This window comes from Protopterus annectens, chromosome 12.part0 (genome assembly GCF_019279795.1).
Source record: "Protopterus annectens isolate FY-2018-M chromosome 12.part0, PAN1.0, whole genome shotgun sequence".
NCBI lineage: Eukaryota > Metazoa > Chordata > Ceratodontiformes > Protopteridae > Protopterus > Protopterus annectens.
In genome coordinates, this window is record NC_056746.1 from 314,356,305 (window position 1) to 314,377,858 (window position 21,554).

The window sequence follows — 21,554 nt, forward strand, 5'->3', positions numbered from 1 at the left end:
TGACCGAACGGCAGGGTGTGAAACTGGTAATGATCATCTCCTAGCTGGAAGCGAAGCAGACTCCTGGAGCGTTTGTCCATTTTGATGTGGTAATATGCATCCCAGAGATCTATTGAGCACATCCAATCACCCTCCCTTAGAAAAGGGAGGATGGACTGAACCGTGACCATCCGGAATTTGATTTAGGTGACATATTTGTTCAAACTGCTGAGATCCAGAATGGGTCTCCAGTCCAGTCTTTTTTGGCACCAAAAAGAATCTTGAGTAAAATCCGGATCTGCATTGGTCTGGTGGGCCGAGTTGGATGGCTTCTTTTTGATACAGATTTTTGGGTCTATATCAGAACATTGGAGTATTAAAACTTTGTTCTGATATCGAACACTATTCAGCGAACGCTAAGTATCGCAAAGCTGCAGAACAGCGAATTCTTTCCTCGGGAAAGAATTCGGTTGGCCATTTCTGTGGCTTCGCTATTCTTAGCGCTGTGGTGGAAAGTTACGGGTTGGGTTCAGGTAGGTGTGTGATTGTTCGTACGTTAGAGTTAGGGGCAGGTTAAGTGAGTTAAGGTTAGGGCGTGGGTTAGGCGTGTGTGCGATAGTGACAGACGTTAGGGGCGGTTTAAGTGAGTTAGGGTTAGGGCGCAGGTTGGGTGAGTGTGCGATAGTGACGGACCTTAGGGTTAGGGTTAAGGTAAGTAGGTAGATAGTAGTGTATGTTTAGTTTAGTGTAGCGTTAGATGTAGGAATTTAAGTGTATGTGTGTGGTTGCTGTTTCATAGGAAAAAATTTGCTGTTCTGAATGCTCGATATTTTCATGTTTAGATGTTTTGGGGCCGATGAAATAGTGTACGCTATTTTCATCTTTCGATAACGTGATATAAATGCAGCTTTTTTACTTCTGAAGCTGCTTCTTCCCTCTGACGGGGTGGAACATCGGGAAGTTTTGTTGGGAGTTTTGGATAAGAAATGAGTGGAATGGTGCAACCTCTGGTAATGATATTCTGCACCCAACGATCGGTGCTGATACAGTGCCAAGCAGCTTGGTGCAGAGAGAAACGACCCCGACTGCTTCCAGAGGCAAGCAATCAGGCCACTCTTCAGGAGCGCTGGTAAGGCTATCCAGAGAAGGAGTCTCTGGGATCTTGGATGCGTGGACCCCCTCTGCCTCAAAAGGGGCATCTTCTAGAATTGTTACCCCCTCTGCCCCTGGGGGTACCATTGCCACGTGCGGCACGGAAAGGACCTTGAGATTTTTTGTGCCACATTTTCACACTCCTCTGGTTCCTGGAAAAGGAACATTGAGGGTTGGAAAAACGTAGGCCTATGGCAGACAGGTTCTTACCTTCCTGCTCACACCTGGCTAGAGTGTCCTTTACCTTGAAGCCAAACACGGAAGATGCTTCGATGGGAGCATTCAGAAAGGAAGACTTGAAGGGGTCTGTGAGGTGACAAATGTGCATCCAGGCGTGATGTCTCATAACTATGCCTGAACCCGCAGCTCTAGCCACCCCTTCAGTTGTGTGTGAAAGCAACCTCATGGACGAACTGGAGATAGATTCCAGAGCTGCGAGGCAACTTTGTCCCTCATCTCATCAGATACCTGCCCTGCGAGTGTTCCAGAGAGTTCAGAAATCAAGTCTCTCTGGAGCCTTGTAAAATGTGCCAAGTAGTTCAGGGTCTGTATGGCAAAGGTCGCTGATGCAAAAACTTGCTTCCCCAGTCTGTCCACGGCCCGGGACTCTCTGTTGGGTGGGTGGACACTAGGACTCTCCTCAGCTAGATTCTTCTTAGTGGCTGCCGCCACCACCAATGCATCGACTGGTAAACCTCTGGACCATTGTGGGTGGTTCCTTGGGTGGAGAGAGAATCTTGTCGGGTCTCCGAGGGATCGCCTCAACAGAGTCAGGATTCTTTCAGGCGCGCTGCACCATGAGCTGTACTAGCTTGTCTGCAGGCAGGGTCACCCAAGAGGTAGAAGGATGGGCACGGAAAGCCTGCAGGAACATGGACTCCTCAGAAGAAGGATTAGTGGGCTTCCAATCACCCCTCTGTTTCAGCATTTCAAGGATGTCTCTGAAGGAGACATCATCAGGAGGTGACTGTGGGGACCCTTCACCACCATCAAAATCCGTGTCCTCTGTAACAGACTCCTCAGGTGAGTCTACGTGCTTCCTCTTGCATGATCTCTTCCATGGGGGATCCTCAATGTGGGCTTCTGAGGAGAAGTCGGAAGAGTGGGCACCCTGTACAGGGGGTTCCTGCGGCTTCCCTGCCTGGTGCCCTGGGGGAAGTGGCCTGTGGCAGCTGTAGCTCAAGGGGAGAAAACTGGCTTCCGATGTCGGTAGAATGCTTCCAGAAGCAACAGTCCTCTCCATCACACAGAAAGCAGGTCTGCCTGAAGAGGGATGGGAGCCTGGAATTGAGAAGGACAACCTCGGAACCGGGGTCACACCCCGCTCCACCTAACCCGCTCTCGAGGACGGGGCCTCAAGAAGGATCGGAGCAGACAAAGCTCCCGGTACTGAGGATAGAGCCGAAGAAACACTCAGGATTGTACCACCGACCGAACAGCCCGCAGCCCAATCACAGGGTTGAGGAAAGACTGGTTCAGTAGGAACTGAGGATCAAAGGGATGGTCCTAGGGCCAAAGTGAGGTCCACTACTGGCGCTGAGATGGGGGGTTCTGAAAGAGACGTCAGAGCAGGAGGCTTTGAAACTGAGGTGGTCAAAGGAGGAGATTAGGATGGAGTTCGTGGAGGAATCAACCCAAATCCCGTAGGGAGATGGGTCCTGGAAGGCATGGGGATTCCCCTGGCTGTCAGCAGCTGATCCATAAGACACACCACATCAAGTTCTGAAAGGCTCCTGGTGGATTTAGTGGATACTCCCAAAAGAGAGTATGGTCGATCTAGGAATGGGTTATACACTTGGCCTAGAAACTGGTCTATGGATGGAGAGTATCTGGTCCATGGTGCGGGGTCTTCTGGCACCAAAGTCTCAAGTTTGGAGACCAGGAGCAGTGAAGTCAGATCTATTGTAGTCAGAGCCATAAGAGAGCTCGGTGCTGAAGGGGTACTCTGAGCTGATACGGGAGGTTGAGTCGTCATTGCAGAGATAGGCATCGAAAGCGTGCACTGTGCCGAAGTGGCACCCGGTGCCAAAGTCATAGTAGGAGAGGAGAGGTTTATGGTCGGTGCCAGAGATATCGGTGCCGAAGCTGGCACCGATACAGTAACAGTCGTAGTGCCCGGAGGAGATGAGATCGGTACCAATGAGGCAGATTTATGCTCCGAAGAAAATTTTTGTACTTTAGGTTTGACAGACGTGCCCTGGTCACCCGAGGGGGAAGAGGGGACTGAATGGAGCCCTTTCTTACCTTTTCTAGGAGGGGTTGAGACCTCCGTCGCAGAAAGGGCCTCTGAAAAGGGCGATTTACATAGGCTCTTTAGAATCAACTTATTCTTGCACTCGTTCAGAATGTGCTGGCTAAGACTTTGGCAAATCACACAGGGAGGCTGCACCAAAAGATGGGGCACCCCCAAGCAATAAACACAATCATCGTGAGAGTCACTGTTCGGAAGTTTACCATTACACGAAGCACAGTGCTTGAAACCTGAAGTACCCTTCTTATCAGACATCATGACAGGTTAAACACAACAATCAGAGTCTTCAAATACAATCTTAAATTCTTACTCTATGTCTAAACCTAAACAAATGCACACAGTATCTATCTAAAGGCCAAAACACACAACTAGATAGAAAGGGAAAGAAGAGAAGAAATTCCAGCTATGGTATTTAAGAAATACCACAAGGGTAAAGAGAGAGGGCCATACCACCAATGGTACTTAAAAGATTACCAAACAGGTAGAAGGAATGAGAAACGGGTGTAAATCTAACTATAAAAGTGAGGATCAAAGAATATAAATCACTAACAAAAAGAGAATAGACCAATTATCTCACAAAAATATCAAATAATTTCCACTTAGCTGAGAGCTTGGCTGAAACGAGGCTTTATGGCTATGCGGCAAATGAGATCTGAGGTATCAGGAAGAAGGGCATTGTGGGTAGAAGTTTAGCGCATGAGTTTTTTGGCTGGCGCAAGCTTGGTACTAGGCCAACTCTGTTCTGAGGGCTCGGAACCGAACCCATCGGTGATGAATGGAAAGAAGGTTAACAACATCAGATATCAAAGTTGCAGAAGCATGCATCTTTTCTCATACTAACAAAATCTACCCATCTTTGTCACATTGGCAGAAAGAGTAAGAGTGGAATTAACAAAACATTTAGCAGCAGTAGGATTAACCAAAGCTATAGATGCTGGGGCACATTTGGGGTGAGTGTATTAAAACTTTGAGGAACTTTATATGTTCTATATGTCTTTTTAGAGGAAGCAGGCTGACCATCAGGAAAACTGCAGGTAGTGACCCACACATCCTCTAGAGCTGAAAGAACTGGATGAATGGGTGTAGGTTCATGAAATTCCTTCAGTAACAGCACAGTATCTCCTGATGGACTGAGAAATCCAAGTGCTCTCTCACTGAAAACACTGGCACATTCGGTAAACAGTCTCAGAGAAAGATAACCCCCATAGGTAGAATAAGAAACTGAACTCTCCATTGAGTCTGAATCAGGCAAGTGAGAAGAAAATCTTGAAGACAGTAAATAAACCAATTCGCCAAAAAAACAAGACGAATAAATAAAGAGCACGCCACACTACGCTGGAGCTTAACTTTATTTTAACTCATCCAGTACCTTGGCATTTCGCCTTCAAGAATAAATTCCATACAAAATAAACTCCATTTATACTCCAGTGGCCCCTGCTGACTGGATAAAAAATCAATTCCATCTTCAAGTGCCTATTAAACGCATTCAATTACATCACAAATATATAACTACAACTCCATTTCATCACATTAATTGTAAATTATAATCTTATTTAAATACTTCAAACATTTTCAGAATACATACATATATTGCTTCTTATACAATAAATAAATCATATCAAAATATTCATATTATTTCATAATTTTTACACAATTTTCCATTCTTGCAGACGACATTCGTATACAGATATCAAAAATTAAAATTCACTTCAAGGTTAAGACCTTTTGGATACAACACCCTAAAATTGAGAATCATTCTACTCACCAAACACAGCAACTTTGAAACAAAATCACCCCCTCTCACCATGGAAGGCTGACCCAGTATGCTAAAAAAACAAACTTTCATCAGAACCACCGTGGACCATATGGAAATGTTCAAAAACAGGGCTATTCATATTAACATTCCTGATGTCCCCTAAGTGTTCAAAATTTCCAACCTTCACCATCCTCTTAGTCTGTATGGAATGTATCCTTGAAGGTGAAATGCTAAGGTACCAGATGTATTAAAATAAAGTTAAGCTCCATCACAGTGTGGCATGCTCTTTATTTGTTTTGTTTTCTGGTGAACTGAGGAGAAAACCCTGCATTTGTCCCTTCATCTTTTTATCCAGATTCAGAATCTTGAACAGAGCAGTCTCTTTTAACAGAAACCACTTTAAAAGATTGATCAACAGAATTAAACCCTGAGCCAAACCCAGTAAACTACTCCTAAGGAAATTTGAGGAGTAGAAGTACATTTAGTTTTCTTTTTGACAGGAAAAATGGGGACAACAGCATTATTAATGGCTGCAGCAACTTCCCCAGAGATGTGCACAGCATTCTGACCAAACAGGGAAGTAGCCGCAGAGGATGTGTCTAACACCCTGTCCATAGTGGCTGTAGGTGCTACACCAGAGGGATCCAGGGTAAAAGATGACTTGTCTGAGGAAACTACAGTTGTGTACACTTACCATAAATGTAGATGTTTGAGTGTATTCACTGTTGCAGTCATTACATTTGGGTAATCTGCTGGCAGGTTGCCCTCAGTCGGCCTAATTAACAAAGTCTTGGGTCCTGCTTCGGTTGCTGTCCCTTCTTCCATGACATCAGGTCGTCAGGGGTATAAAACATGCATCTGACGCCATTACATCAGTTTTTCTTGCCCCAGATGTCAGTTGCCCCCCCTAATGGGGAGCCAATAAAAAACACAAAAATATACCTCCAACCAAAAGCAAATACACCAAAAAGGCTTTTAAGCATAGTAAAGGAAAGTAGAGGTATAGCTAGAGAAAAGTAGGGGGCTGGAGGGAGGGTAACCAGCACTGCAACAGTGAATACACTCGAACATCTACATTTATGGTAAGTGTACACAACTGTACTATGTTCTTCGTGTTTCACTGTTGCAGTCATTACATTTGGGTAGATTCCCAGAGCTATGGTTGGGAGGAGGAGTTTATACAGCATTAGGGCCAGCTATAAGGCCCTGCAAGACAGCAGTGGCAAAACCAGCTCTGGATTTAGAGAAAAGTGGTAAATGATAATGCTTGGTGAAAGTATGTACAGAACTCCAGGTAGCAGCTTCTAGAATATCCCTGGTAGGAACACCTCTAAGAAAGGCTGCAGAAGTAGATGCAGCCCTGGTGGAGTGAGATCTGATCCCCTGGGGGATAGGTTTTCCATGGTGCTTATAGCAGAAATGAATGCAATGGCTTATCCATTTAGAAATGGTTTGTTTTGAAATAGCCTTCCCCTCTGCTCCTGCAGCAAATGCTACCAGCAATTGGTCAGATTTTCTTTGACATTTAGTCCTGTCCAAGTAGAATCTAAGTTGTCTGTGCACATACAAGGAATGCAGAATCCGTTCCCCTTTGTTCTGTGGATTGGGAAAGAAGGTTGCCAAATGAATAGACTGATCAAGAGCCACACTGGAAACCACCCTGGGCATGAAGGATGGATTGGTCCTCAGAGATACCCGGTCCGCATAAAAGATGATGAAAGGCTCCACTGCCATAAGGGCCTGTAATTCAGATATCCACCTAGCTGAAGTGATTGCTAAAAGGAAGGCTGTTTTCCAAGAAAGAAATTTTAAGCCTGCAGTACCAGCTGGCTCAAAAAGGAGGTAGAGTGAGCTTCTCCAAAACAAAGTTAAGGTCCCAGGCAGGGGTAGGAGCTTTCCTGGGTGGTCTCAAGTTCTTTGCCCCTCTGAGATACTGCTTGAGTAGGAGATGACAGAAGATGGGTGGTTCTGTGTTATAGTGAGATGAAATAGCTGAAGCGTGGATTTTAATAAGAGGAAAAAGACAGGCCCTGGTGAAGCATCTCAGTTAAGTACTGAAAAATCTGAGGTAAACTGGGCGCTGCTGTACTCATCCCTAAAGATTGGTTCCAGGCACAGAATCTTTTCCATTTGTCAGCATAAGATTTTCCAATACTAGGCCTTCTCGCCTCCAAGATGACATCCATCACAGGTTTGCTGAGGGATGATAAAGGTGAATTTAAGTGATTAGCCAGGCTGCAAGGTTCAATGTTGGAAGCTTAGGGTGCAGAATTTGGTTCTCCTGCTGAGACTGCAAGGAAGGGGTCTGAGGCAGGTGCCATGGAGATATTTGTGGCACGCTGCGCAGGAGTGGCTACCAGTGTTGGCGTGGCCAGCACTGGTAGCCACTCCTGCGCAGGAGTGGCTACCAGTGTTGGCGTGGCCAGTCTGGAGCAATCAAAATCATTCTTGGTTTGTCCTGTTTGACTTTTAGCAGAACTTTGGAGAGCAGAGGCAGAGGGAGAAAGGCATAGACTGATAGGCTTTTCCAGCTGAAGGACAGAGGATCCACTTTCCAGGCTTCTTTGTGGGGAGTCCTTGTGCAAAACTTGTCCAACTGGTAGTTCTGAGGGGAGGCAAATATATCTATGTCTGGGCTCCCCCATTTGCTTGTCAGCATGTTGAAAATCCATAGTTCCAGTTTCCACTCGTGGGTCCATGAGATTTCTGCTTAGTCTGTCTGCCAGTGTATTCAATTTTCCTGGCAGGAATTGAGCTTGTAGGTGCACTTGGTAGCTCAAGGCTGTGTTCCACAATGCCATGGCTAGTCTGCAGAGGGGGTAAGAATGTGTACCCCCCTGCTTATGTGCCACATAACCGTGGTGCTGACCGTCTTTACCATTAGTTGTCTTGGAAGAATGTAGTCCTTGAAGGTTGTCAGAGCATTCTGTACAGCTAACATCTCTTTTTGATTGATATGTAGGTGCATTTGATTTGGGTTCCACTTGCCCTGAATGCACTTCCCTGCCAGGTGAGCCCCCATGCATAGTCTGATGCATCTGTAGTTAGGGCTTGGCCGGCAGGGGGTAGTGTGAATGGCAGTCCCTTGTTTTGGTGGTAGGCCTCTGCCCACCACAGGAATTCCAGGTGTAGGCAATGTATGATAGGAATCATCGTTTCCAGGCTGTGACAATGTTGACTCCATAGACTTTTTAAGTACCACTGTAGTTTCCTCATATGCAGACTTGTATATGGAATTAGAAGAATGCAGGAGGCCATGAACCCCAAGGCTTGCAGTATTTGTTTTGCAGATAGCAGGGTTTTTGTGGCCACTTGTTTGAAGTAAGTTACCAAATGAATTTGCTTCTCTGGCGTGAGGAAAGCCATCTGGGTAGTTGTATTTAAGCTTGCACCCAGGAATGTAATCTGTTGAGAGAGTACCAGTTGTGATTTCTTTTTGTTTATGGTGTACACCAGACAAGTTGGAACCCTTTTTACAAACGCCAGATGATTTAGAAGTATGCCCTGGGTTTCTGCCAGAATTAGACAATCGTCCAGGTATGGATATATTTGAATATTTCTTTGCCTGCAAAATGCAATAACTGGAGCCAGGCACTTTGTAAATACCCTGGACGCAGTAGACAAGCCAAAGGGCAGTGCAGAGAACTGATAATGCAAGTAGCCTGCTTTGAAGCATAGGTATCTTCTGCAAGATTCCCTGATTGGGATGTGCAGGTATGCTTCTTTTAAATCTAAAGTTGTCAACCAGGCATCTTTGCCTAGCATAGGAAGTAACTGTTGAAGAGTCAGCATCTTGAATTTTGGAATGTCCAGAAAGTGTTTAGAGTAGACAGGTCCAGAATTGGACATCATGATTTGTCTTTTCTGTGTACCAGAAAGAGCCTAGAATAGAAACCTTGTCCCTTTTCCTCTTCTGGTACTGGTTGAATAGCCCCCATGTTTAAGAGAGAAAGCACTTGTTTTTGAGCCTATGCCCACAGATTTGGGGGCAGGTCTGGCCACCTGTTTGGTGTTGGCAACTTGTGGAAATGAAATCTGTATCCCTGAGACACTATATTTAAAACCCATTTGTCCTGGGTTATGACTTCCCAGTTCTTTGCATGAAGAGCAATCTTCCTCCCCAAAGGGGCGTCTAAAAGATAAGTGCTTGGTAATTTTAAAAGGAAGTCATTGAGACTGTTTACCATAGGGGGGTATCTTGTTATTTCCAGATTTGGAAGTGGAGGCCCCCCATTGCTTAGTTCTGAGAGTCCCCTGGGACTGAAACCAGGTGCTTTTGGAGTGTCTGGGTTTGGCTTGAGAGGATCTGGAAGGAGCTGGAAAAGACCAATTCTTAGTAGGCTAGTGCCTACTAAATCTTGGAGGTTGCACTTGTAAGAAATCTTTAACAGTTTGCATATATTTAGCTTTATCTTCCATCTTTTTTAGAACTTCTTCAACCTTATTGCCAAACAGACGGTCCTGACTTAAAGGAGCATCCAACAATTTTGATTTAACATGATCAGGCAAAGATTGCTCCTTAATCCACGCATGCCTTCTAAGCACAGACCCAGTAACAGCAGCCCTGCAGGAGGCCTCTAAAGAATAAAAACCACATTGCAAATGTTTTCCAACTTGTTCAGCAGAATACAATAAATCCTGTAAATCTTTATTTTCCACACAGTCAGGAAACATCATTTCTGTTTTTTAAGCAGTCCAATAATATGTTGTTGATATTTTAACATATGAAATTGGCAGTTTAAAGCCCTGATTGCCAAGGTTGCAGAAGTATAAACCTTCTTACCCCATCTATCCAGCGTCCTGGAGTCTCTGTCAGAAGGGGTAGGATTTTTAGCAGTAGAAGCCTTAATGCCCTTGGACCCCTGAGAAATGGTTTCTGGAGCTGCAACAGGATTTTTGAAAAGGAACCCTGTAGTATCTGTCAGGTTTACTAGGAGCCGGAGACAGGGAATCAGGGGCCATAATGGATTCCGAAAATACAACAACAACGTCTAGTACAGGAGGTATAGCCAAGGGCCTATGCTGAGGTAGAAGGAAATCCTTAAGCCTCTTTTTTGAATCAAAAAATTCCTAACTTTCCCAGTGGAAATGCTCCCTTAAGGTATGTAAAGTTTCCCCAAAGGAAAAATCCTCAGGAGGGGAAGCAGAGGGAATGGAATCCTCTGTATCCGAATCCTCATAAGTAGGTATGGACAAATCCAGGTCATCAGAAGAAACATAAACCTGATCAGAAGATTCAGATTCAAGCTCAGCCCTAGCCTCTTAGAGGGGGGGGGGGGGTTGACTACCCCTGATTAGAGTAATTAGATCTTCAGCCATTTTGATCATTTGTTTTTTAGGCATAGGGGTGCCTGGGCAATGTTTTCTTAGACATAGATAGAGATTTAGGCCTTAGTAATTAAGGTGGAGTCGATTTAATATGCAAGTCTGTAGGCCTGAATACACCCTCAGAAGCCGGTGCCTGCACAGCGGCTCCGGACCCATCCAAGGTAGACACATCCGCGGGTTCCATAGGTGAAGCCTCTCGCGGCATACCGGACTCCAAATGGGTCTCAGTAGAGGCCTGCGAATCAGAAGTAGCGGGTATCAAGGGCTGCAAAAGCGCCTCACTGAGTACCGGCGAACTGGCAACTGGCTTAGGAGAAACATCGTCGGCAGCATTGGACCTCGGCGGCCTGTCTCTGTCTTTATCTTTGCGTTTTTTTTGGAATCCCGGTAGTCGGATGGCTAACCAACGACATTTCTGGATAATTAAACCGAGAACAGAAATATTTAGAGGCAAAAATGTACCGACGACGGATAGTGCACTGATTAAATAAAGCACAAAACCGACGGCAAGGTACGTCATGGTCAGGGCCTAGGTAAGGAATACAGTATGAATGAAAATCTTTGTGAGGTATTTGCTTTCCACAGGTAATGCAATTATTAACTTTTACTGACATCGGTAAGGAGCAAGAAAAAGTTTCCCAACAGGGTTCTTAACTTTAAGTTGAAGACTTCGGTTCTAAAACTCGAAAATTAAAATTTCATGAGTTGGCTGACTGGCACTTGCGAACTGCTTCTGCTTTGGGCACCGCAAGGCAAGAAAGACTGATGTAATGGTGTCGAATGCATGTTTTATACCCCTGACGACCTGACGTCATGGAAGAAGGGACAGCAACCGACGCAGGACCCAAGACTTTGTTAATCAGGCCGACTTGAGGGCAACCCGCCAGCAGATTACCCAAATGTAATGACTGCAAGAGTGAAACACGAAGAACATCAAGCTATGTTCACAGCATTGTCACCCACCTGTTGCTGAGGCAAATTGCTAGCTTCCTGTAATTGCAAAGGCTGTTTGATTAACTTTTTCTTTTTGTGGCTGGAAAAAGGACAAACCGTTGGACCAGTAATCTGTTTCATGGTCAAAGTGAAAATGATGCCTCTTTCCCTTGAAAAACACGAAGCAAGAGCAGATATGAAAACAAAGTAGAAAGCACTTTAAAACACACTGTCAGTTCCCAAAAGTAAAATAAACCATTTCTACACAGAAACAATGGTTTTCAATTACTTTAAAAGTACAGTTGGGTAAGTCCTACATACCTGTAACAGAAGATATTCATAGAACACACTGCCTTACTGTCATTGGGTAGTAGTACCTTGCTGCCCACTTTTGACAGTCTACCAAAGCTCAAGGCCCCTCCAACTGTCTGTCTGTGGGTGTGATGGACCAATCACCCATAGTACAGGGACTGCCTTACACACTCAAACGCAGTTTTCTATGCTCCAGCAGGAAGAGAAGATAGAAACACGAGCTTTGCGACACCTACTATTCCAAACCAAAACACACACACACAACAATAAAGCCACTCGACGAAACCCAAACATCAAACTATGCACATCAAAAAAGGGGGATGGTGGGTTTGTACTGTCAAGTAAGGCAGTGTGTTCTAAGAACATCTACTGACACAGGTAAGTAGGGATTGGGCAACAGTACTATATTCATCAAACACATAGCCTTGCTGGCATTTGGGAAGATTCCCAAAGCTTACCCATCCGGAAAGGAGGAGCCCCCCCTGGAGAATGGTCCAAGCAAAGCCTGCTCTGGATCTAGACATACTTCCAGTTTGTAGTGCTTTGTAAAGGTATGGACAGAGGACTATGAAGGTGATTCCAGAATACTTAAAAGTCCACACCTTCCCAATACACCCCTGAAGAGGAAAAGACCCTGGTGGAATGCACCTTTACCTTGCCTGGATTTGTCTTGCCATGGTGGATGTAACAAAAAAACAATACCAGAGGACAACCAATGTGCAATGGTTTGCTTAGAAAAAGATCAACTCTTCTTTGCCCCTGTGTAGGAAATAAAGTCTTTCAGCCTTCCTGAAGGGTTTCATTCTGTCAAGGTAGTACCTGAGCTCCTGGTGCTCGTCCAAGATATGAAGGATTCTCTCTCCCTTATTCTTAGGTTCTGGTGGGGGAACACAGAGAGGTTGACAGACTGATTAAGAGTAAATTCTGAGATAATTTTCGGTATAAAAGAGGGTTTTTACTGCATAACACAACACTATCCGTGTGGAAGATAAGCCAAGGCTGTCCTACCTTAAGAGCTTGTAGCATACAGACCCGCCATCCAGATGTCAGAGCAATAAGCAAAACATTTTCCACATTAAGAGCTTCAGATCAGCCTGAGTGGTAGGTTCAAAAAGTGGATAAGTCAATTTTTCCAGAACATAGTTGAGATCCCATGAAAGAGAAATTTGCTTGTGAGGGAGTTTCATATGCAAAACTATTTTCGTGAACTGTTTTACCAAAACAGAAGCAGAAAGAGGGTGACTGGCTGGCAGACAAGCAGAGAAGGCCACCAAATGTACCTTAATGGATGCATATGATCAGTCATCCTGAAGTAGCTCACACAAAAATTTCAAAACCAGAGGGATATTAACCTCAAGGTGCCCCCTATTTCCATTTAGGCACCACTTAGAAAACTTCATCCATTTTTAAAAGTAAGATTTTCTAGTAGTAGTTCTTCTGGCTTCCTTTAATGCCTTCTGCACATCCTCATGAAACAAGTACCAAAACATATTAAAGATTGAATCATCCAGACTTTCAGCTAAACCAAACTGGGGTGTACCACCAGTTGCCCCAAGACTGTGTAAGCAAATATACCATTAGAAGGCAGAATCAAGACTGAGTGGGCCAATGCAGGGTCACAACAATGATCTTTGGCATTTCTTTCTGAATCTTCAGAAGTACCTTGTAGATCAGTGGAAAGGGTGGAAACACATACAGGAACATTCCCGCCCAAGGGGATAATGGGTTTGTCAACCTGCAAGGATATCTGGAAAGAAGGTGAACAGATCTACTTGAGGCATTCCCCACATCTGGACTATATCCTGGAACACCACTGCCTTGAGCTACCACTTGTGCTGGTCCATTCAGGACCAGCCTAGTCTCTCTGCCACAATGTTTTCCTCTGAAGGTTTGTATGATGTCTGCAGAGTTATAGAATACTATAATACCAGTTCCCAGGCCATCACTGCCAACCAGTACAGAAGTTATGACTTTGTATCCCTCTATTTGTTGAGGTACCACATCAGTATCCTTGGGCCCCCAAGTGGGCTGCCCTTGCTTTCTCATTAAGACAGCTCTCCATGTGAAGTTGGATGAATCTGTCTGGACAGACTGTGTAGGAACAGGTGCGAGAAAGGGAAGCTCTGCATTGATACTCAATTGTGTTCTCCACCACTGTAACTCTCGTCTGATGAAATCACATAATGTGATTGTTAGCTCATTTTACTCTGAAGAAGCCATTCAGTTTTGATGGTGAAAGCGCTTAGTATTTTGGAGCCTTTTAGCTCTTCATTAAAGTGGCTTGGTGCAGTCCATGAATTTTGTGTTTTTATTTGTTCATTTTAGTGGTTACCCTGTTGGGTTCAGTGTTTTTTATAAGGCTGAGCACACCTTAAATTTCTTAAACCCTTTTTTAGGCAAAGACTCATTCAGCAGAGGAGAACTACAAGCTTTCTTAAAAATATCATCAAAATCTGGGATTAACAAAAGGAAGGTAGCCATGTCAGGGATCTCATTCTCCAAAAGATCATATACCCTTCTGATCTCAAGGGCAGTCAAAGATGACTTCCAACTGAATACATCCCTAAATCTAGCCAGAATTTGGGAAGAAAATGTCTGTTTGGGTTTTTGAACCTGTTCATCCTCAGTGGAAACTGAATGGTCAGACTTTGACACATGAAATCTCAGATTCTGGATTCCCTTCAAAATCAGGATCCTTGAGTGGTCAAACGGGGTGGGTGTGCCGGCATTACCTATAAACTGGGTCTGCACCTTGTAATCAATGGTCTGAATAATGGATCTAGCTATAGCAGCCAGCTCAGGTGCAAACAGGTGGAAAACTGATGTCCTGCAATGTGGTGGGTCTTCCAGTCTCATTTTTTCATGTACTACACTAGTGGAGGGAATCCCGGGGGGGGGGGGGGGGGCAGATCAACACTAGCAATAGATTCTGCACCCCTGATTTCTCCTGCACTGAAAGAGTTTGGTTCTCCCGTATTGGAACCATGTAGCAGTATGGCTCCAGAGGATGTGTCTGACCCTTGTGTAATGCACAATTGTGGTACTTTTATCATACCAGGGGACCTGGAGACAGAAGAAGGTGAGTGGTCTGACAGCCTGCCCAAAATTACTGTGGAGTTGCAAGGCACAGACTGATGCATATTTCTAGATTTATTTCTATATTTTTTTTAGGTGCACAAGGGGTAGATGGTAGTAGTGGTGGAGGGGCACAGTATCAGAGTCCATCAAATCATGGGACAAAAAAATATACAGAGCAATACCAAATAATGACTTTGTCAGCCCACCAAAAAAATGAACAAATCTCACTATTCTCCCTCTAAATAGCAATCTGAAGTCTATTACTGTGGGCACACTCTTCTGAGCACTGCACTGAATAAGGCGGTAGTTTTGATAGAGTACAAAGCACAAATACATTCATCAAAGTCCCAGAAGTATTATAAAAAAGGCTAGCTTCAGTCCCAAATGTTTAGAAACAGCAGAAAGCAGTTTTAGACAAGGAATAAAGCATGAACTTATGAAAAATCCTGTCAGAACAAAATGGCACCAAAATTGCAATTTAAAAGAAGAAAATGGTTTAAAATACTGTAATCCTGCTCAATTACATCAAATAAAAATAACTGCAAGATTTCCTGTCAAAAACGTCCAAACAAAACTTTTAATAAACTGCACAGGCCTTATACTGTGTAGGTAAATCTCAAGCATGTACAAAATTTCCTGTTAGAAAAAAACAGTAAAAGCAGCAATACAAGTGTTATACACTGACAGAAAAAGCAGATGGAGAAAGATGCCCAAAACTATTTTCTCTCAGCAGCTGAAGAGGTTCAGAGTATGCAGCAGTCTTCCAAGAGATCTTTCTCTTACTGTGTTACTATAAAAATAAAAGGGTCCTGTCTGTGGGTTTGTAAGGCAGTCCATGCACTGCTAGGTGATTGGTCCATCACACCCAAAGACAGGCAGTGAAAGGGACTCTCAAATTTGGTAGACTGCCAGAGGAGGGTAGCAAGGCACTACTACCTGAATACCAGCAAGGCAGTGTGTGTTTGTTGAAGTTTTAAACTTGCAGGAAAAAAGTGCACTACCATTTAAATGTACAGTTAAGTCTTGTGACAGTCCATTAAAACAAATTCCTAGCTTAAAAATAACTTTCCTAAACAGGAAAGTACAATAAAACAATTTTTAAATGTGGAAGGTTTTTCCACCAAAGGGAACTAATCAGCCCAGCAAAGGAATAGCACAAGCTGACCGCCGATGCTCGAAAGCTCGTACAGGAGCAACTCTCTTCAATGGCAGGAAAGCACTGAAGGGCTTGGTACCCAAATCTATCTTTTTTTAATCAGCTCAGCTTTGAAATGGCTCACAGTTTGGGCACATGGAAGGTGCCTTGAAGGCTTGGAAGCTGGCCAGATGTTATATCCTATGCAGGATATAATCCACATAGCTTAGGTTACTGAAGTGGTGCTCAACATGAAAAATATCAATTTCTTGTTTCACCCTGAAAAATCCTCTTTTTCCAAAAGGACCAAACAGAAGTCAATCAGCATAGGTACTTGCAGCATCTTCTCCGAGTTTTCCTTACAAGTAAGAGTAATGCTCCCAATTACACTCTCTTTAGTCACTACATTTACTCTATCTCATTTTTGGCAATAATGTTTGTAAGGGTGCTGGACCCCTTAACTCCTACCATAGCTTTGTACAATTTAATGACAAGGTGTTAGGGGAGGCCAGCAATACCAACAAAAAAAGTATCAAGGAAGACACAAACTGTATAACTGAAAAGGTGGCCATTATTTAAAAAAAATCATGTAAATTATAAAAAAAATATATAATGATTAGGTTTGAGGGCTAAAAGCTTCTTATACCACACAAGAACCTTCATCGTGGAAGAGGTAGCTTACAGTTGTAGGCAAGGGGAGCCAATCAGCAGCAGAAACAAGGAAGGACCAGAGGAAAAAATAGGGGGAGCCCATACAATCTCTTACCTGAGGATTTGAGTTCCACATCTCACTTAGAAAGTGCCCATACCTTATAACAATTAACATCTTACTTGTCCTAAGGGATGTTTTTCCATGCTGCTAAGAAGCAGGAAAACCTCTCTCTCATCATTTGTTGTGCACGGACTGTCTTGTAAGGTCAGCAGATCCATTACAGGAGCTGAACAGCTACTGTCACACGTAAGGGAGGGCTTGGCAGTGGACGAGGAGGCTTTTGACATATTTAAACCCAAGTGGGGGGCTGCCCCCACACCCTCCAACTAAATATACCAACTCCGAGATTGCACTACAGTGGAAAAAAGGGCAAAGGTCACCACACTGGCCAACTGACTCCTCTTGTGGCGAAAACTTACGGAGATCTGGAAGTTCGTGAATATAAACTTTCATCGTTTCTGTCTCGCCATTTTGCAACTCGACGTTATGGTAATTCATTGTTTTGACATAGATCCATGCATGTTAAGATGAAACTGCAATGAGCAAATGTTGTCCAATACTTTCTGTGGCTGCTGGTATGCAGTTACTTTGTTAAAACTGCTGTGGATGCAAGCAGGATGGAAAAATTTGTACGTCCAGAAAGGGCTTTCCCATCCTGGGGAGGCCAAAACTCTAGAACACAATCTTTGCTCAAATGGGAAACAGCCACAGAGAAAAAAACATGTAGCGAACAATCAATCCTGTGCTTGTTGTATTGGAGGGCAACTTTCAAAAGCACTGGTGGCATATATTTAGGTAATGTGCAGAAATAGTGTCACTAGTTACAACTGTAACCCTGTATACATTCTCAGGCACAGGGGCTGGCAAGTCTTGCCACTGCTCCTCTTATAGGTAATGATACTATATGAATAAAGGCTTGAAGGACAGCATCTGTCTACAGGAAGTAACTGCTACCAATAAGGCACAGGCTATAACAGCAGCACGACATTCAAGAGCAGTCAGAGCTGGGTATCTGTATTCTTATCTTGCAGACCTGTGTTCCTAATCCTTTAACCTGCTTCAGGTATCCCTAGACAGATGTCCTTTCAAAGGCTTCCCTTCAACTGATGTTCTTTTCCTTGGCCATTTTTCAATTTCATTTTTGCAAAGTGCTCAGCCATCATTAAGGCTATGTACCATCATTAGTAGCAACTGCAAGTAAAGTTGTTAAACACTACTATGTTAGACTGCAGATAATGCTGTAACATGGCTCAAGAATGAAAAGACAACCTCTAAGCAGACACCTCCAACTCAAGAGGCTCTCTGGGTACATAAAATGGCACTTTCCTGCAAGAACTATAATTAGGAAATCAGTTAAAAGAACAGTGAAGGACTGGTTCTCTAACAGCATACTGGATAGTGCTCTGGGCCACAGGCGTGCATTTGGATCTCATGAATATGCTTAACCACAATTTGTCATTGAGAACAACCTAAGAGGAGGGCAAGAAGGAAAACATGACATTAACTGGGACAATTTCGGCTCTTTTGAAATAAGATATAGAGCTAACACTATTAACTGTTCTGAACAGATGCAGCAAAGCATAATGGGCCACAGATGGCCTACCTTTTTAGTCCCATTGTTATCTGGTATTAGGATTGCTGAAAAATACACTAAGAGAAAAATAATTTGAAAAACAAAAGTAGACATAACCAGTTTACGATCTTCATGAAAAAGCTAAAATTTCTGATACTTGTGACAACTTACAAGTAACGCACACAGCACCACATTGCTTCTAAAAGGCATCAAGCTTCCTTGTTCAAAAGAATGAACAAGCTGAACCACTTTCATCATGTTGCAATATTTCAACATCCAAGCTTACATTATATACAAGCTTACCAAAAATTCAGATTCAGCACTTCAACTACACTGATACTGTAGTCATTTTTTGACTAACACTGACATAGGGACATCAGGCGTTCTATATAAAACTAGTTTATTTAAAATTTTAGTAAACAGAATAAATACTAAATCACATCTAATAGATTTATATAGAACTTCCAACAGTTACAGAACTAATGTTGTTTTGGGATTATTGTACTCTGTGTTTTCCTAATCCCTAATATGGGCAACAATTAATATCACCTTTAAATCATTATAGTACTGCAAATATCTATATTTATATGGTTTTGGGATGTTAGCAAGTGTAGCAAATACACAGTAACAATCAATTTCCCCTCAAAAATAACACTACCTGAATGGTTTGTATGACTTTTTGTTTAAAACACCACAAATACTCATGTTGCTGGGTCTCACTCAACAAAGCCAATATAAATAGAACAGAAAAGGGTAACTGAACATATTTGCTCATCAGAATGTTTGCACTTGATGGCTTTTGAAATGTTTTTACTCAGTTGTGTATTTAGCCTAACTGAACTCCTCCCTTTTTTCATATTCACCAATCTTTCAGTGAAGTATGGCTTCAGCCAAGTCTTTGTATTTCCCTAATTCGGAATTTACCTCATTGCATCCTGTTGCATTATACTTTATCTTAGTTTAAAAGTGGCCCCCTGTGATACAGTGGTGATTTTCAAACCGCTTGTAGATTTCCATTACATTTAACTTCCCCTCCCCCAACTCTTTGTCCGCCATGTTGCATATAACATGGCTCAAGGACTTGACATGCAGTTTCTTACACGACACTTAAAAGCGGACTATTTCCTTGACTACCTCTGTTTTGCCAAAATCTTTTCTGATGTGTGACTTTAATAACCATACCACATGAGGCAACATTAAATGTTTTAAACAACAGCCAAAACCATACTTTCTTTTTATCACCAAATCAAATACTACACATAAAGACATGGCATTCGCCACAAAGGTAAATGTTTCTTACCTGTTCGGAAGGTGAATCAGTGGGATCTGGCCCATGATGGAATTCCCTGTGTAATTTACCAGAGTGTAGATCCAATACAAACTGCTTCAATTTACCCGGTACTCTGCAAAAATAATTTCAATACAATTAATTTTAAATACAAGAGACACCATACATTACAGAAAAATCAGATCTTTTCCTGAGCCCGAACTTTCTGTATCCTGACTGTAAATTTCCTTCCTTCACTTTGACTACCTTTAGAAGTATTTAATTGGATAGTAGTTCAACTCAGAATGTCAATTTATAGCTTTGCTCTCGCAGAGCTTCCATTTTTTTTTCTCAGTCTCCCAAGGGCCCAGAAGTGTTATTTCTGTCTCTCAATAACTCCCACTGTGCATTGCTGAGCAATAGCTAAGATGTTGAGCTGTCAGTGCTTCCCCCACCAGCTACAATGCAGTCTACAACAGCAGGTGTCAAATGCACAGTTTACAAATACAACTGCTTGTCAGGTAGCTGTATTGACAGGATATCTTTGAAAGGTCCTCCAGTGCAGAAGTAATTGCACATACGCCTGAGATAAACATTGAGAGGAGATCAATTTAAATTTCATCTGAGATCATCTACTGTCACCTGCAGCAACGTGCTAAAACACAGCAATCAATTCTATCTATGAAATGTCAGATGTGCTATAATGCTGAAGATGAAAACCTCTATTAGTAGGTCTTGGGCACCACATCTTACACAGTGTGAAAACTGCTTAAACCATGCAGGCAGCAGTTTATGAATAAAATGAAGATGTTACTGAAGGCCAAATTAATATCAGTTATTTAACAATCAGAATACAGGATTGCCATTTTAACCAACATTTTTTTGTTTGTTTAAATGACATAGGATTTTTAGACATGTCTTGTGTCCTATTTCTCATGCAATCATTACTTTAAGTAATTACAGAATAGAAAGTTATTTTAACTGTTTACACAGATTCAGCATCTACTACTTTACAGAGAAAGTTATTTTGATTTTAATCAATTAAACATTTCAATCCAATTTTCATTCACAATCAAGTCAAATATGTAAATGAAAATGTATAGAAAACATAGACACACACACAGGCATACCATAAGTAGTGTGTTTTGATAATTTAGAACAGCTAAGTAACTAGCATATTTTAGGAAGAGGGATGGAAGTGAAGTATCATAAACCTAGAAAGACATGGAAGAATACTGAAAGTCGGAAACATCATACAGGGATCAAAAATTGGGAGTGAACCCTGGAACTGAGAGGCACAGAGCTTACCACTGAACCACCATCTTGATTTCTAATGCCTCCTTATGATTATTAGAAAGCATGTACAACACTGGTATTCACTGCACTCTGTCCACCCACTTAGGAGAGGGCAGGAATTATCCAGTCTCCAGAAGGTCAAGTGATTGCCTTAACCACATAAAACAGTGACACGCCAGGCAAGGGCTTCTCCTCATTTTCTTCTAAACTAAAGAAATAAATTAGAGAAACAGCTCAGCAAGTCCTCTTTAGGAATGGCTCAGAAACAGATAAAGAGGCACACTTACTGTAAAAAGTACATTTTCTAGAGAGCAGACTCTTCTGACTTCCTGAATGTCTTATTTTGCAGTTTCTTCTGAGTTAAAACAGATGACTTTTAAGACGTAGAAAAGCCAGCTGTATTATTCTTTCCTACAGTCATATGCTATGAAGATGTGATGCACTGCAACATTTACTTTGTACAGATACAAACTACAAGTTACTTACTGCTCAGAAATGGTTTAGGGAGATGGAAGTTAATATATGAAAGTGCAAAACTATGCTCACAGTTGCAATCAAATATTTAGCATGCAGCAAAATGTACAAATTATCTGTGATATCAAACTTCTTATGTTGGTCCTACTTGTTGCATAACAAACGTTGAACAGCAGCTAGGACAAAGGCAGGAAAAAGGTGACACTGTTGCTTAAAATTCCAAACAACTCCATGCAAATTTAAAACTGCAGCTGTCAGGTTCTTTCCCAGTGATTATACTGCTGAAAAAATAATAACTGCTTTTATGT

The 21,554-nt window shown here is 42.6% G+C and overlaps 1 protein-coding gene across 1 annotated transcript in view; it reads right to left on the reverse strand.

Annotated features, from left to right (window-relative positions):
• The window catches only part of ERP44 (endoplasmic reticulum protein 44), an 866,037-nt gene that overhangs the window by 134,782 nt on the left and 709,701 nt on the right, over window positions 1-21,554 (reverse strand). The window contains exon 9 of the mRNA XM_044088913.1: window positions 19,510-19,612. Coding sequence (XP_043944848.1) covers window positions 19,510-19,612 — 103 coding nt within the window. The remainder of the gene's footprint in view (window positions 1-19,509; window positions 19,613-21,554) is intronic.